The sequence below is a fragment of the Alosa alosa genome, chromosome 18, assembly GCF_017589495.1.
Source record: "Alosa alosa isolate M-15738 ecotype Scorff River chromosome 18, AALO_Geno_1.1, whole genome shotgun sequence".
NCBI lineage: Eukaryota > Metazoa > Chordata > Actinopteri > Clupeiformes > Clupeidae > Alosa > Alosa alosa.
The window spans coordinates 17,176,826-17,192,479 of record NC_063206.1 but is presented as its reverse complement, the minus strand read 5'-3'; the positions used below and the strand labels follow the sequence as shown (position 1 = coordinate 17,192,479).

The following is a 15,654-nucleotide window of genomic DNA, read 5'->3' as shown; positions in this document are numbered from 1 at the left end:
TCTGTAATCCCAAATGGTTGCCCACTCGGTCTGATCTGGTCTGGGGTGAGTTAGGGCCAGACTCATTCTAAAGTCAGCTTCTGTCCGGGACTGTAAGCATTTTACTGTGTGCCAAATGTACTGTATTCAAAAGGATGTGAATGTGTATTGTTTGTTTTGGAACCTATTAAATACAATGATGTCAAAACAGTTTTGGTCTTTTGTGAGTGTGTGTGTGTGTGTATGGGGGTTATTTGAATGGTGCACAGAAGCAGACTCACCAGGCTTGTTTGACTAGTTCATACACATTGAGGGAGAATCTATTTGCACAAGGAGCCTTTTATTGTTTTACAAATGACACTATAACTATGATATGAATACAATCAATGGTGATATTTTTGCTACAATCCAGGTCCAAGTCGTAGGACTTCCTTGAATTGATACTGTACTCATGTCCTCTCAGGCACAGGTCTGATAAATGACGTAAGGTTCAAACGAACATTACTAATTAACTCACTCTTCTGTCTTACAACCTTATAGGGTAAGCTGCCACTCAATGGGCCTCATTCAGTCATCAGCTGCTGTCATAAAGCTCAGCCACTGGGTCTAAGGTGAAATAAAACTTACACTCAACAAGCACAGCAGTTGGTTGCATCAAGTGGTGACTCGTGAAATCAGGGCTTTTAATCTATGTGTAAAAAAAACACATTTATATTTTATACGCCTTGTTTTTCTCTAAACTGTAAAGTGTAAAGTGTATAGTTAGTTATAGACCATGAACTGTGGCATATGGTGTAGTGGATGTGGGTGATACTATGACGGCAGACACCATCACAGAGCCACTTCTGTAGCTCTTAAACAACACAAAAGGAACGTTTGGACTTGGAACACACAAGTTTGACCTATAAGCAAAGTCATCAAGCACTAGCTGCCCCCTGGGTGTCCCCAGTGCCCTCACTATGCCTCTGGCTGGAGAGGCTCTGTGTAAGGGCTCACTGGAGGACCCTGCAAACAGCACCCTCCGTCTCGCATTGCAGAACCAGTGGGGTACTGACCATTGGATGTATTGGGACAAATCCTGGCTGGCCGCCTCATCAGAGGGTGTTCAGTGTTCAACCATCTCCAAGAATCCAGAGTTTTTATCCAGTCCTTTAAAGGCCTTCCCTGTGTTCCTGCCGCAGGCTCTCTGCCCAATCACAACAAAATTACCAAAACACAATCCAAAAAGGAAAGCAGCAAATGCTTCCAAATGTAAAAAAAACAGACAAGCTGTTTAGGCATCAGTGTCCACAAGTATGGTACCTCAGGCGACACATATATACTATTGATTATTGTTTAGTAAATCTATCTATTGCCTTATTAATGTCGGGACTACTTTTTCTGTCCATGCTTTTATTGTGTTGGACTGCCAGTGGGACAAGGAAACAGAATGAGGTGGTGTGTGGGGGTATACCCACACACCCAAATGGACTTTGAATTTTAATTTGCTCTGCAGGTCCGTCTGGAAAGGATGCCTTTGACGCCTATCCTGACCTTCCCGTTTTACAACTTCCAGATGTGTAACCAGAGGTGAAATTAAATGTACTTTAGTGCATTCAATTCTTACCAAATCATTTCTAAAGTGCAGCAAACACATCTTTATTGTAAACAGAGAGATTTTAAATGCAGTTATTCACTCAATTCCAAAGAAAATACACATTCCTGGGTTTTTGGTGATTCGGAAACAGATCGTTCTTGCCTGACTGATCTGTAGAGCAAATTCAAATTTGTTAACAGGTTTGCATAATTTCACCCTGGCTAGATTAGGGGAGAAAAAGAGACGAGCAAGAACTGAAAAGAGGAAAGAGATAAAAGTGCAGTGACACGAGAGACAGGAGCAGGAGCGTACCTTCAAAAGACTCTTAAAAACCCAGCTCTTCAGAGAGTATCTCCTCTTGTAGCACTACCTACAACTAGACTTGCTCATTCTAGCACTACCACCTGACTAGAACTGACACTTGACTGTATGGAAGTAACACCAGAGACTTTCTAATGAGGAGACACAGCACTCAAAAAATCCTCCATAGAAATGCATGAGTTAGTTTGTAACGCCAATATGGCCGTTGTCTACACATATCCCACCCCTTCCTCGGCAAAATGTCGACATGTGAATACATTGGGCCAATCATGTGGTATGATGTGAATACATTGAGCCAATCATATGTTGTGAACTCGCCGCTGGAGCAAGATTGGTGTCGTGAAGCCTTGCGCACGCGCAGTTCTGTTGAATAGGATGCCCAATGAGCGCCCACAAAACGTTGCTATATGGCCGCCGAGTGGAGGGACTTGCCTAAAAGGACTTTGGTAACACTCACTGCTGCACTAACTTGTCCTTATTGCACTCTATCTTGATTGTTTCCCTTGTTGGAAGTCACTTTGAGTTAAAAAGTGTCAATGCAATGTAGCCTAATGTAATGTAACATGAGATGGAATCAGGAGAATTATTACATTAGCGCCTGCAACAATTTGTGAGAAATCACAACAGCTGGTGTGTAAAGTAACAATTTGGGGCAGTTCTGGATCATGGCTTCCATTACTCAAACACTCAAAGAGCACATAACCTTGAACAAGGATTCTGCAAGGTCTTGGTTGTTTCTCTTTCCTAGTCAGACCATGTTTGAACTCAAGTTGGCTAATGAGCTCAGAAATTTGAAAAAAAAAAAAACTAGTAAATGAAACCAGTGCATGAAAATAGAAATATACTATATTAACATACAATGCAAAACAAACTTTTATTTGGAAACAGTTGGCAGGAGTCATAGTTGATTACAACTGACAGTTGAAATGGCTGAACAGTTAAATAGTTGAGTAGTTTAAGTAGTTACAGTAGTTGTAAATGATTTAATAGTGAATTATTGTAGTGAGGACATTTATTTTGAAACAGTTGTGGTCAGAGGAAATAGTTGAACAGGCTCTGTACTCTTAAGAGAGCCAGATTGTACAGTATGCTTAAAGCCTGAGAGTAGGCCTATATAGTTTAATAGGCCTATATAGTTTAAAAGTTAAATGTAGATGGATGTTGATAGACAGAAAGTTGAATAGATGTTGATAGGCAGATTGTTTAATGGATGTTGATGGGATAGTTTAATGGGTGGATGAGTGAATGGTTTAAAGAGGATGAATGGATAGAAAGTTGGATGGAATGTGCCTTATATCCTTATCCTTATATGTAGAATGGAGATACACAGAGAGAGTTGGCCTAGAGCAGAAAGCAGTTGATACAGGTGCAATCAGTTTAACTGGATTTTTGATGGGGCCTAGTTTAGCAGCTGGAAGTTGATACAGGTGCAAATCAAGTTAATTAGCCCATTGTGATGTCATAGTGCCAATGCAAAGTCTATGGGGAAAAATAAGCTTGTTTTTTTTATTAATATCTCAAAAAGTATAAAGTTTACAAAAGTGAAAAATACATTCCTCAAGTGTCCTTTTCAAGACCTACGTTACAAAGTTTGAACAAAGTTTCTATGTTAAACTGTTAAAGCTGAATTAGACGCAGAAATTTGGTGGGAAGAATAAGAAGAAGAAGAAGAAGAAGAAGACTTCGGATAACAGAACAGTGCGTTTTCATGCACTGTAAAAATCTGAAAATGGGCATCCCTGCAAATTGTTCTTCCATAGGTGCATGCTCAACAGTGAACTAAACACGTGTGGGGGCGTTTATTTGGATCAGCTGGGATACAGTGCAAGCGAATTAGGGTGTCTTGCATTGGCCTACCCAGGCATGTAAAACGGGAACGCTTGAGCAAGACCAGGCTTGCGTGAGAATATGCGGTTGTATAATACCTGATTTAAGCACACTTGCATACGAAACGACGTCGACGGATTTGCGCACATTACTCAAAGTATGTCTGGCTGGAGACAACTCCAACGAAGGCTAAACATTTATGTGCAAACGTTCTTAAAGTTAATACTGTTAACAGTGTGTCTATTTACCATTTCCATTACGAAATGTTCGATCTTGTTTTCATTGTGTAGTCTATCATCTCCACTCACAAACCTGCTGCGAAACTGACCAACATATAAAAGTGGGCGGTGTGGAGTGGTGGGTAGGGGGCTGTTCACTCAGAGAGAGCTCACCAGTCATGTAGCAGTAGTCGATTGAGTGCCTGCCACTCAGAAACAACGCACCAATCACGAGAGCTGTGATTGATTGAGCCGCTGTCACCGGACAAGCGGCGAGTTCCCCGTCCAGAAGCTTGAAGTTTCAGATCATTCATCCAACTGAACTGAAGTTACTTTGACAACGACGAAGTGAATCGACTCGTCACGGGGTGCCTTTTAACCTCTGGATATTATCGTGGCTCTCTAGGTAAAGGGCTGTACAATCCTCGGCAGTGTTCTGAGACTGTATAGCCTAACCTGTGGATTGTCCTAATGTAGGACGATCTGTTTTGGACAGTATTTTTAACAATAGACAAAACGACGTAATTATTGTGCTTAAATTAACAATTTTAAATGTCTACCTGCCCTTGAGTGCGTGTTTTTTCGTGACTTTTCAAAAGTTTTGATTTATTTTTCACTTGTTGCGCATTGAACCGGACGCACGGGAACTAGAGGACAGCTTGTGTAGTCCTGATCTTCAAACGCAGAAATGACAGCCGAGAAGGACAAGAAACGGTGAGTTGTGTTATGTTTTTTTTTTTATATATATATAATGCGTCTGGTATTTTCACAAATGTTCCTTAGACTGACAAATGTTCCTTTGCCATTTACCGAACTCACTGTTAACCAGGTAACCTAAAGAACATTAGTTAGTTACGGCTTTAGGACATTGGCATGGGTCAAATAGTTGCTACTTTCTGTGCTTTTTTTAATTTTATTTTGCGATGTATATGTGACTAGGCCCATTGGAATTATTATATAGTTAACAAAGAATGAAAAGAAAACGATGAAATTGACAATCAATTATAAGAACCCTATGGTAAGGTGTGCATAAGAAGTTTCAGTCAAGAAAATGAAGGCTAGGTCAATAAAACACCGTATTTTGCGTATTCCTTCCAATTTTGTAAACCATTCAGGTCTATAAAGAAAATACACTTTTAAATCGAACTAAATATTAGGCTAATTAAAGATTAAACGAGAGTGTCCGACCATTACATAATTGCACAATTTACAAGTGCGTTGGCCTTTTAATCATAATTACAGCAAGTACTAGGCCAACAGTACATCCACACGGAAAAGGCAATTAAGAGACTGGTGGGTATAAATATATTTTAATAGGCAGCAGGAAAGCAAAAGGTAACCTATAATTTCCCGCAATGGCTGTAAATGTATCATAAGTTGTCCATGTCTGAGTGAAGTGTCTAGTGTGTGATTTGTGATTAAACACAAAAGGAGAAGGTTAATAAAACTCTAAGAGTAACCCATATTTGAGTCTAAGTTTGACACTGCAAAATATTATGTTTGTATGTGGTCCAATAAGTTTTGTGTTAAGGTTATTTTTGTTATGGACATCATCGTTACCTTCGGTAAAGAACTGGACAGCTATGAAAGATTACTATTGATGTTACGCATTGTACATCAAGTAATGTGTGCAAGATGACAATTGAACTGGTCAGCACAATATTGAATGTCAAATAACGGTTCTTTGAGTCAAGCAGTACAAACTTTTAAACACTCAAATCTAAGCCTATACCACAAACATATCAATGTTGCATTTATACAGCGCTCTGATCACTGGTGACTTCGTACCTCAGCACTGGATACCAAAGAACCTGGGAATCAGGTCATCTTGTTTTACCAATTCTCTATAGTTCACACAAAACATCTTGATCAATCCCCCACTGACTCAAACTATGGATTTGAACTCCAGACCATATGAACCTCCAGGAACACGGAAAGATCTGATCTTTCCAAAACTGTGATATATCAAGGACTATTTTTTTTTGGTTCTGCTTGAACTAAGTAGTATGTCCCAGTGCCTGCATTAAATCCACAAAACATATGCATCTATTCCATGCATTCATCATCTGGTCATGGTGGATATACAATAGAGTGTTGCCATTACTTAAGATGTATTTTGCCTATAGGTGCTTTCTTTTCTGTATATTCATATTGTGTGTGTGTGTGTGTGTGTATGTGTTTGTGGCTCAGGCCATATGTCTGTATCTCCCATAGCAGTTTAAGTGAAAGTGGAGCCTGGCTCCAAGTATTTTCCATCCAACATTTTACCTCAGTGATCTGAAAAGAGAACACGCTGTGGGTGGGAACATTAATTAGAGAATAGTCAAAAAGAATTGTTGATTAGAGGCGCTGAATGAGCCAGCGTTGTGGCCTTCTACTCTCTTCTCAGTTGTAAGAGAGGGTCTCAGAGAAAGAGAGAGAAAAAGAGAGAGGGAGAGAGAGAGAGCGCCTGGTAGTCTGGTGTTGCCTCGTGACTGCTCTCTCCCCCCTTAATGTGTTCTCTCTCCCTGCCCCATTATCAGATGAATCCCAAATGAGCATAACGTAAACAACAACTGTATGAAGGACCCAAGTGGAGGGGCCGGGATCTGTGTGATCGGGACACAGCGGTCCGGAGAGGATGTGGACGGCGACTGGGGGATATGTCCTCTTGGGTGGGTGGGGGGGGGGCAGACCTCCCTGTATACAAGCAGTAGCTTTCATAAGAGGATTCGGCAGCCATCTTAGAACTCTCCTCTATACATACAGGCCTGCATTTCTGAGAACCGACCACAAACCCAGGGCACGTGTGGCTTGTGTTTGTTTCTCTGTGTGTGTGTGTGTGTGTGTGTGTGTGTGTCTGTGTGTGTGTGTGTGTGTGTGTGTGTGTGTGTGTTTGTGTTTGTCTACCCATATGTGTTTATGTAAGAGCCCTGTCCTTAACTCTGTAATGGCTAATATAGCCTGCTGTTTACTGTTGTGCGGGCTGAGTCAGGCCTGATAGGAGGAGTGATTGGACTCCTAATGTCGTGTTTATGGGAGAATCTGCCTCATTCTGCCTCATTCTGTATGAAGCGAGGCCTCCTGCTGCCTTGGTTCTAGCCGTTTATTTATGCAGCGCCTTTCCTCACATGCCAGTGATTCCGAGAAAAAACACAAGGGGAGAAGGAATACGAAATATGCACAATCTAAAATGGCATCCTGCATGTACACTGCACAAATGTCCATAGGGCTGAATGTGGAAGTGGCCTAAGATGGGAGCATAATGCAGTTATGCTGAAACAGTGTATGTCAGTTCACTTCACATGTAGTTGTCCTCACATACTAAATGTAACATTAAATTAATTTATTAACATGTTTACACTAGTGCAGTGATCATTGTACTACATGAGAAGTAAATGGTATTCTTAGTGACTCACACATGATGTGATGTAGGAACTCAGAGACCTCTGGGTTCTGACGCCTTTTCTTATTCAGGTTTGTTTTGACGCTTGTCTCCTAAAAGGTTACGTCATCTCACATTGTCCTGTCCTGTATCCCTGGGGTCAGATTGCAAACTTTTCAGACACACACACACACACACACACACACCCACACACACAGTGAGTGTGTTTCTTATTTGTGAAGAGAAGGAGAGAGACAGAGAGCAGGGAGAAAAGGCCATGCTCTGTGCGGTGCCCTGTCCACTCAGTGCCTCTGGTCTGCTGAGACTGCAGTGTCCTGGCGCTACGCCCGTCAGCACCGGGCCTGCCAACATGCCAGGCTTGCCAGGGCCTCTGTGCAAATACTGTCCCCACTTTGCCTCCCTCTACCCCCCCCTCCCCGAACCCACACATCCCTGCGGCCGTGAGGTTTGATCCTCAGTTTAAGGGTGGAACTGAGGGCCATCCATGGCCTTGCTCCTCAATGCTGTGGCCTCGCGGTGGAGGAGTGAGGTATGGGGTGGACGCAACACAGGTGGAGCAGGTTGGTCCTGATGAACTTCAGAGTGTGTAGTGGAGGCTCTTTCCTGAGGGGTGGGATAAGGGGCAAACAGTTCCTGGATTTTTTGATCAGTTTTTCTTTTCTTTGTAATAGCCTATACTGGATGAGATTATGGGCTATGCTAGATAAGATTGGAAGAAGGGGGGATGGGTGACAGTGGGAGAGACTCTCTATTTCGCCCTCAGAATCACACACAGACAAACACACACACACACACACACACACAGACAAAACACACACACACACACACACACACACACACACACACACACACACACACACACACACACACACCACTTGTCTTTATAGAAGTGGTGAGAGCTTTTGTATGGATTTGGAGGGCTTGCTTACTGTTTGGATACATAATATGAGGGCTTCCAAAGATACCTAAAGTGGCTCCTCCATCTGGAGTGTCTCTCTACAGAAACATGAACCTTTATTGTGACAACTCCTCAGGAGAGGCTATCTAACAACCAACCACCACCATCCCCCCTAGTACACACACACACATACATACACACACACACACTCAACGATCCCCCCAGGCCTTTGGGGCCTTACAGGGTGGGGGCACAGTTGGGTTCCGTGTAGATTCTGTATTTTCAGTTCTGGTTCCTTGGTGTCTTCTTCCCATCCTTCTTCAGTCTATCTCTCTCTGTCTCTCTCTCTCTCTTTCTCTCTCTCTCTCTCTCTCTCTCTCTCTCTCTCTCTCTGTTAGAGTCTAGGTTTTGACCAGAGCCATCAACTGTGGGAGCTGTCCTACTCGGCTGGTCCCCAAGTCTCTCTCTTTCTCCTCTTCTTTCTCTCCCTCATGCTCAAGTTACCTCCACACCTCTCTCTGTCAGTTGTCTTATTCTTCCTCACTCTGGGCATAGAGGCTCTCTTTGTTTCTAGCAGAACACTGCTCTAGTTTGTGTGGATTTGCTCATGTGTATAATAATAATAATAATAATAATAATAATAATAATAATAATAATAACTAGATGTTCCGCATAGCGGTACAAAATATGACCGCCGCTCAGTCCTGTACATCCGTTCGAAAAAATAAATCACACTTCAATTTGTCTCCATATTTTACTCCATCCCCCACTCTTGAAACTTTTGTGTATGCTTGTTTGGCATGCCTGAGTGTGTGTGTGTGGCTGCACAGAAAGTAGCCTACTGGTGCTGAAAAGGTGAATAGATTGTAGAATAGCCAAAGAAGATGTAGCATTGTTATAAAACCTTTAAAATCTCTAAACAATCACAAGTAGGGCAGTTCATCACAGTTCATCCATTGCAACTGGATTGATGAAAGGTCACTTACACCTGTAAGCTACATTGTATTTGGGAAAAGCAAAAGGTATCAGCATAATGTTTGTTATTTATTTATTTATTTATAAACAAAAACATCTCTGTCAGTTCCATGCCGTTTTCAACAGCTATCAAAAACAAAGGTCATTTTTGGATGGAGGGATTTTTTGTGAATGTTTCTTCTTCTACATAAGATTTTAGTCATCTTTAGTTCATGTAATACTTTATTGTCAATGCACAAATTAAGTAACAGTAGTCTGAAACGTTATTGTTAATGCACAAATTAAGTAACAGTAGTCTGAAACGAAATGCTGTTTTACATCTAACCAGTGGTGCAAATAACTGACATGTCCAAATGGGCCTTGATGAAATCGCGCCGCTAGACTGTTCATACACATTTTAACGGGCCAAAGTTGAAGAGCTGTTGTCCGTTATTGTTCGTGCAAATATAGGCTGATTCTTGTTCCCTTGCATTGTGTAACTGAGGTCCATGGCTAGTCTGGCTTTCACCAGACCAAGCTCAATCTTTTAAGAAATCAAAAAATAAATAGCGGGCAGATCATTCTGGGTTTACCCAGCCTAGTCCATAGGCACCCGATATTGTTTAATTTTCCGATTGAGATATCCACGCTCTGGCTATTCTAAATGCAAAAATGCATCAGGGAGTTATGACAAAACTGTAACTAACAAACTAGATCCTAATAGAAAGCTGTTAGCTTCCCTAAGCTACAGGTAGGCTTATAAGGTAGGGCTATTTACAACATAAATTGTCAATAGGCTATGCTGGCGACACAAATAAAATCTCCTTTGGAAACCAATGGCTTACAGAATCAAGTTTGACTTAAACTGCCATATCGCGGGCTTAAAAGTTGTAATAAAATTCACGCAGCTCCATGAGTCAAGGAAAGCGCGAATGAAGTAGGCCTAGCCACTTCTAAATGGGACCCACTACACCGGTGGTCCCCAAACTACGGCCCGGCCCACCACCTCATTTTGGGTGGCCCCCCAAAACATGTCCGTGGTATATAGCAACCGGCCCGCACGGGAGTACGACATCGTCAAACTATATCCTCCGCAATTTCCCCCATTCATTCTCTATGGCGAGTCCGAACAGTACACATGTAATACTCTTTTTGTCCACTGGTGGTTGTTTTGGCGCTGTTTCGCGTTTGCCATCAAAAACGGAATGAAATGTAGTCCTACCTGCAAACAATGTAAGAGGCCTATGCTGACTGCATCAGTGCTCAAAGTATTCTAAAAGTTTATCAATGAATTGTTAATAACTAACTAACTTATATTCAAGTCATATTTCTGGGACTTTCTGGGATAATTATTTTTATTTGTTCAAAAGAGTTCAGAGTTCACACATTTTTTATGAAATATACTTTTGGGACTACCTCCTAATACTTTTGGGAATGCAAAAGTCTTTTTATTAGTATTATTTCATTTGAGTTACATTTTACACTGATATGGCATGATGGCAATATAAACACAGCTAACAATGGTATTAAATTGCAATAGCCTATAGATTAAATGTAATGGAATATTCAACTAAGGTAGACTGCTGTTGTTCACAGCACTAAGCTATTTATGATTACTGATATATGAGTCTCTGCCCCTCTCTTACAGCCAGGCATAGTAAGCTGGCCCTCGGAGGAAAAAGGTTTGGGGACCACTGCCTTAGTAGATGGTGCTAATTAATCCCCACATGAAGGAATGGAATGCGATAGAGCAGTGTTTCTCAAAGTGTGGTCCAGGGACCACTGGTGGTCCGCAAGCTATCCCAAGTGGTCCGTGAGCAAACGTGGTAAAATATAACACAGATGAGTTGTTTGCAATATTGAACCAACTTTTGTGTAAATCCAAACAGTTCTGCAACACTATGTAATCTACGCCACATTAAATCATACGAATTCTCTGACACATTAAGCAAGGTGCAAAGACAATAAGCATGGTGGTTCAGTGAGTTGGCCTATTGTGTAATATAGGCTACTTTTGAAGTAGGTCTACTGTTTTTTTCTTTTAGCTAGGTGGTCCATGATTTTTTTTTTTATTAGTTAAGTGGTCTTTGGTTTGAAAAAGTGTGAGAAACACTGCGATAGAGAATGGAAATGGAACTGTGTGTTCACCAGGTGTTCTGGCGTGGATGAAGGCGTGGTTGTTGTCGCGGTGATCACATCCTGCCTCTCCTCAGGTGTACCAGAGATGATCTGGGCGATCTGGACCTGTCTTTTCCGTCATTTAAAACAGCAGCCAGGCGCCCAATCACAGCCTCCACAGCCTCCACAGCCTCTGCCTCTGTTGGGGCTGCCTCCGCCACCGCTGCCGCAACTGCTACCGCAATTGTTATGGCCGCGTCCGTGTTTGTTTGGCAGCGTGCAGGAACACGCTGTTCCAGCGGATCAGAGATTAGGTCGCATTGTTCGCTGTTTGTGTTTAGCACCATGCCAAGAGGACAGGAAAGCAAGCCTGTACGCAAACAAGCTGGAGCTGGAGAGAGGGCAGGGTGGGGGAGTCGGGACGGGGATGGGGGTGTCACTGGACAGGAGGATTTTTGGGGGGCTCAGTGATGCCTTTATGAAGTTTTGGTTTTGATTAAGAGAAAGTGGTTGGATTGTAGGGGTTCAAGCATGATTCAGTGATGAAGTCTGGTCTTGTTTTTTTATGCATGTTGCATCAACAACAACAACAATAATAATAATAATAATAATAATAATAATAATAATCACCATCATCATAACAATAATTGTATTCATATTCATAATCATTATAATATACTGTATATTAATAGGGATTGGAATCCCAGGGTAACTGACAAATCAATACTGTTACAATACTGCAACACTTGGTACATTGCAAAAGATTCATCTAGGATGAGTCACAATATCTGTGTAAATGAAGACTAAAGAAACCAAAGAACTGGATTTATGTATTCACTGCATTTCACAACAGATTGGAAACAGTGTTAAAAGTCCATTGAGTTTCAGCTCAGAGCCTCTGAAAAATCTAAGAATATTTTTTTTTTCTCACATGGACAAAAACATGCCTCCTTGAGAAATAACAAACAGGTTCTGCTTAAATTTTCTGAGTCCTTTTAGAATGCAAATTGTACAAATTAAAATGTTAGTGAAAATATCACTATTTGGTGACAGTGCATCAACAACGTTTCACAAAAAAAGTCATATGATAATATATATATATATATATATATAATTTTTAATACATGTTATTATTATGTATTTAATTAACACCAAGAACATTTTAGCATGAATAACACCAGTATCTGTGTGTATATGATAGAGATAGAGTATCAGATTGAGTGAGGATTTGAAGCAGGACAGCCAGCAGGTCATTTAGAGTTTATTGATAGAGAGAGGACTTTGCTATCTAGTGAACAGCCACAATGCTGGTTAGAGTTTTGGAATTAGGTTTTACCTACTCGACTGTTTTTGCTCTCTACAAACTGTTAGTTTGTGTGTGTGTGTGTGTGTGTGTGTGTGTGTGTGTGTGTGTGTGTGTGTGTGTGTGTGTGTGTGTGTGTGTGTGTGTGTGTGTGTGTGTGTATTTGTTTGTGTCTGTCCATTTTGAGCAACAGGTGCCCTCTTAGCCCTAGGGGCCAACCTCAGCAGGTTTCTGCCTGTGCATACACTGCCCTCAGAAAAACAGCTTTGTGTTGAATAAAGATTGAGAAATTACAGAGCTTTGGCAGAAAGGAGCAAAAAAAAGCAGACCTTGCAATTAGAACACCCAAGAGGTATTTCAGCAGGATTATCCTGGCAAATCCACTGCCTCAGCTCATAATTAGCCTTATTGACTGATGTGGCTCGTCACTTGAATTGCACCACCAACACCACCACTACCACCACCACCTACATACACACACACACACACACACACACACACACACACACACACACATATTTGTTGTTGGGTGTCTGCTCTGGATGAATATTGTGTGTGTTCTGCATGCATAACAGCACAAGGCCCAGGGCCCTGGCTTCTGTCTGTTGGATGAAGGGCTACATGTTTTGACCGTGCAAGATGGATTGCATGGGTATCTGTATGCGTGCGTGTTGGTATCTCTCTCTCTGTATGTGTGTGTCTGTGTCTGCACTAATTTGGTGTTTTGTGTATTGGTGCACAGGTGTCTCTACACAGGTGTGGAACTGTACATGTGTATATGTATGTGTGAGTGACTGTTGATATGGAAAGTTAGTGTGTGAGTGACTGTTGATATGGAAAGTTATACAAAGTTGTGTTGTGTTGCTGAAACAGAAGCAGATAGAACTCACACAGAGAACCTCACTGATGTAGAATGAAATACAAGAACAGCTACTCAAGGGGCGGGATAAACAGAGGTTGAGTGAGACAGTCATAGAAGGAATGGGAGAATATGAGTTGACTTGGAATGACATGGAGAGAGAAATGGAGAGAGACCTGGTGGAGAGACAGAGAACATTAAAGAAAGAGAGAGAGATGGGTTGGAATGCTTCCATAGAGGAGAGAATTTAATTAGTGCGGAAAGCAGGAGTAGCTTGTTTGTCGCCACCACATCGACCTCCACTATTCCCCCTGCCACTCAACACCTTCATCCCTCTGCGTTTGTTCGGGGATTAGCGGGGATTTTGTAAAAAAAAAAGTCAACCTGCCGGTGTAGAATCCAGGCCAGACATGTCTTGGGGCCGCTTCGCAATTTTGACCCTCAGGTGGTACTTACGAAATGTCATCCACTTGTCTGGTGAGCTGGATGGCAGCTGCATGCAATCAGGGAGGATTTGAGAAGTGAGTAATGAGAATGACAGTTTTAAGGAATATGTGTGTTATGATATATCAGCTGGCTAGATTGCTTGTACACATGTTCCATTCACCCATGTCGAGTTCAGGCAGAGGCAGTGAGTGTGTGTGTGTGTGTGTGTGTGTGTGTGTGTGTGTGTGTGTGTGTGTGTGTGTGTGTGTGTGGAGTAGGGGTGTTAAGGTACAAAAGATAGAGTGTGGAGAACCAGAGAGCATGTTTGGATAGGTTTCTTTTATTAATGGGCTACTCATGAGGAGAGGGGAGGAGGAGGGCAGTTGGGAGAGGGAGAGAGAGAGAGGAGACAGAGAATTGGAAATAAACTGACCCACATGGCCATGGCTAGTAATAATAAAATCAGAATGGAGGCCCTGTCTCTACTCGAAACACAGAAGTTGAAATGTCAGTAGTGCATCAGGGTACTGGTGTTGTACAGGCACCCTGATATCTGTAAAAGCCTTGACTGCAAAAGTACACACACACACACATACACACACACACACACACAGCTCCTGTCTGCAGGTAAGACTCACACACACACACACACACACACACACACACACACACACACACACACACACACACATTTTTATGACAAACACCCATTCAAGCACTTATGCAAATAGACACTCTTTTACACTCACTACCAGTTTCTCTGACTTTTGGACACACACACACACACACACACACACACACACACACACACACACACACACACACACACACACACACACACACACACACAGTTAAAAGTCAGTCAAACCCTCCTGAAACCCTCCTGAAATATGACCAATTGCACTACATGCAGGTTTTTGTTTCTTTGTCAGGAAACACTTGTCTCCAGAGTATTACATAGGGGACATTACCCCACAGATTGTGATAGTATAACTGAGGCTGCCATCTTTTTCCCCACATCTGTAAATAAACAAATGGGTCAGACTTGTTTTTTAAGCTGTCAAATATAAGAGCATTATTGGAAACCAGTTTGGAAAATATAGCTATCTGGAGAAACCATCAGAGGGTGAACTTTCTATCTGATTGTGGAGCCGAGAGACTCCTACATGCCTGGTCTGCAGAGACACACACTATAAGTTAACTGATGGAATAAATCTAAAAGTCTGTGCTCACTGTCACCACTCAGGTCTCTCAGGACCTCAGGACAGCAGAGCTCGGGGAGAGTGAAGGTCGGCCGTAGCGTGCTGTCCCGGTGCTCTGGCAAGAATGCGTGTGCCACAGGGCTGGGATGGCACTGGAGACACAGGGCTTTTTATAGGGGCAAGGGTGCGGGCACGCGGACCAGAGAGGAGTGGTGCGCTGCGGCTGATTGCTACAGTGTGACCTTTGAAGGACTCACAAGGCAGCGTGATTGTCCGGCTGTTATGTGTCAGGACCACCTGTGTGTGTGTGTGTGTGTGTGTGTGTGTGTGTGTGTGTGTGTGTGTGTGCGTGGTGTGTGTGTGTGTGTGTGTGTGTGTGTGTGTGTGTGTGTGTGTGTATGTGTGTGTGTGTGTGCAGTGTTGTAATGTAACGGAGTACAAATACTTCGTTACTGTACTTAAGTAGAAATTTTCACGTATCTGTACTTTACTTCACTATTTAAATTTATGTCAACTTTCACTTTTACTCCACTACATTTCCTAGATAAAATGTATACTTTTACTTCGTTATATTTCCACTAAGCATCT

The 15,654-nt window shown here is 42.1% G+C and overlaps 2 protein-coding genes across 2 annotated transcripts in view; both read left to right on the top strand.

Moving 5' to 3' along the window:
- Positions 1–187, top strand: part of prkceb (protein kinase C, epsilon b) — a 113,441-nt gene extending 113,254 nt beyond the window's left edge. Inside the window, exon 15 of the mRNA XM_048270524.1 lies at positions 1–187. This exon is cut by the window's left edge and continues 3,219 nt beyond it. The gene's annotated coding sequence lies outside the window, so the exon portion shown is untranslated.
- A 3,953-nt stretch (positions 188–4,140) lies between these two features.
- The window catches only part of epas1b (endothelial PAS domain protein 1b), a 43,070-nt gene continuing 31,556 nt past the window's right edge, over positions 4,141–15,654 (top strand). The window contains exons 1-2 of the mRNA XM_048270523.1: positions 4,141–4,327; positions 4,573–4,635. Of these exons, the coding sequence (XP_048126480.1) occupies positions 4,610–4,635 (26 nt within the window). The 5' untranslated portion in view covers positions 4,141–4,327; positions 4,573–4,609. The remainder of the gene's footprint in view (positions 4,328–4,572; positions 4,636–15,654) is intronic.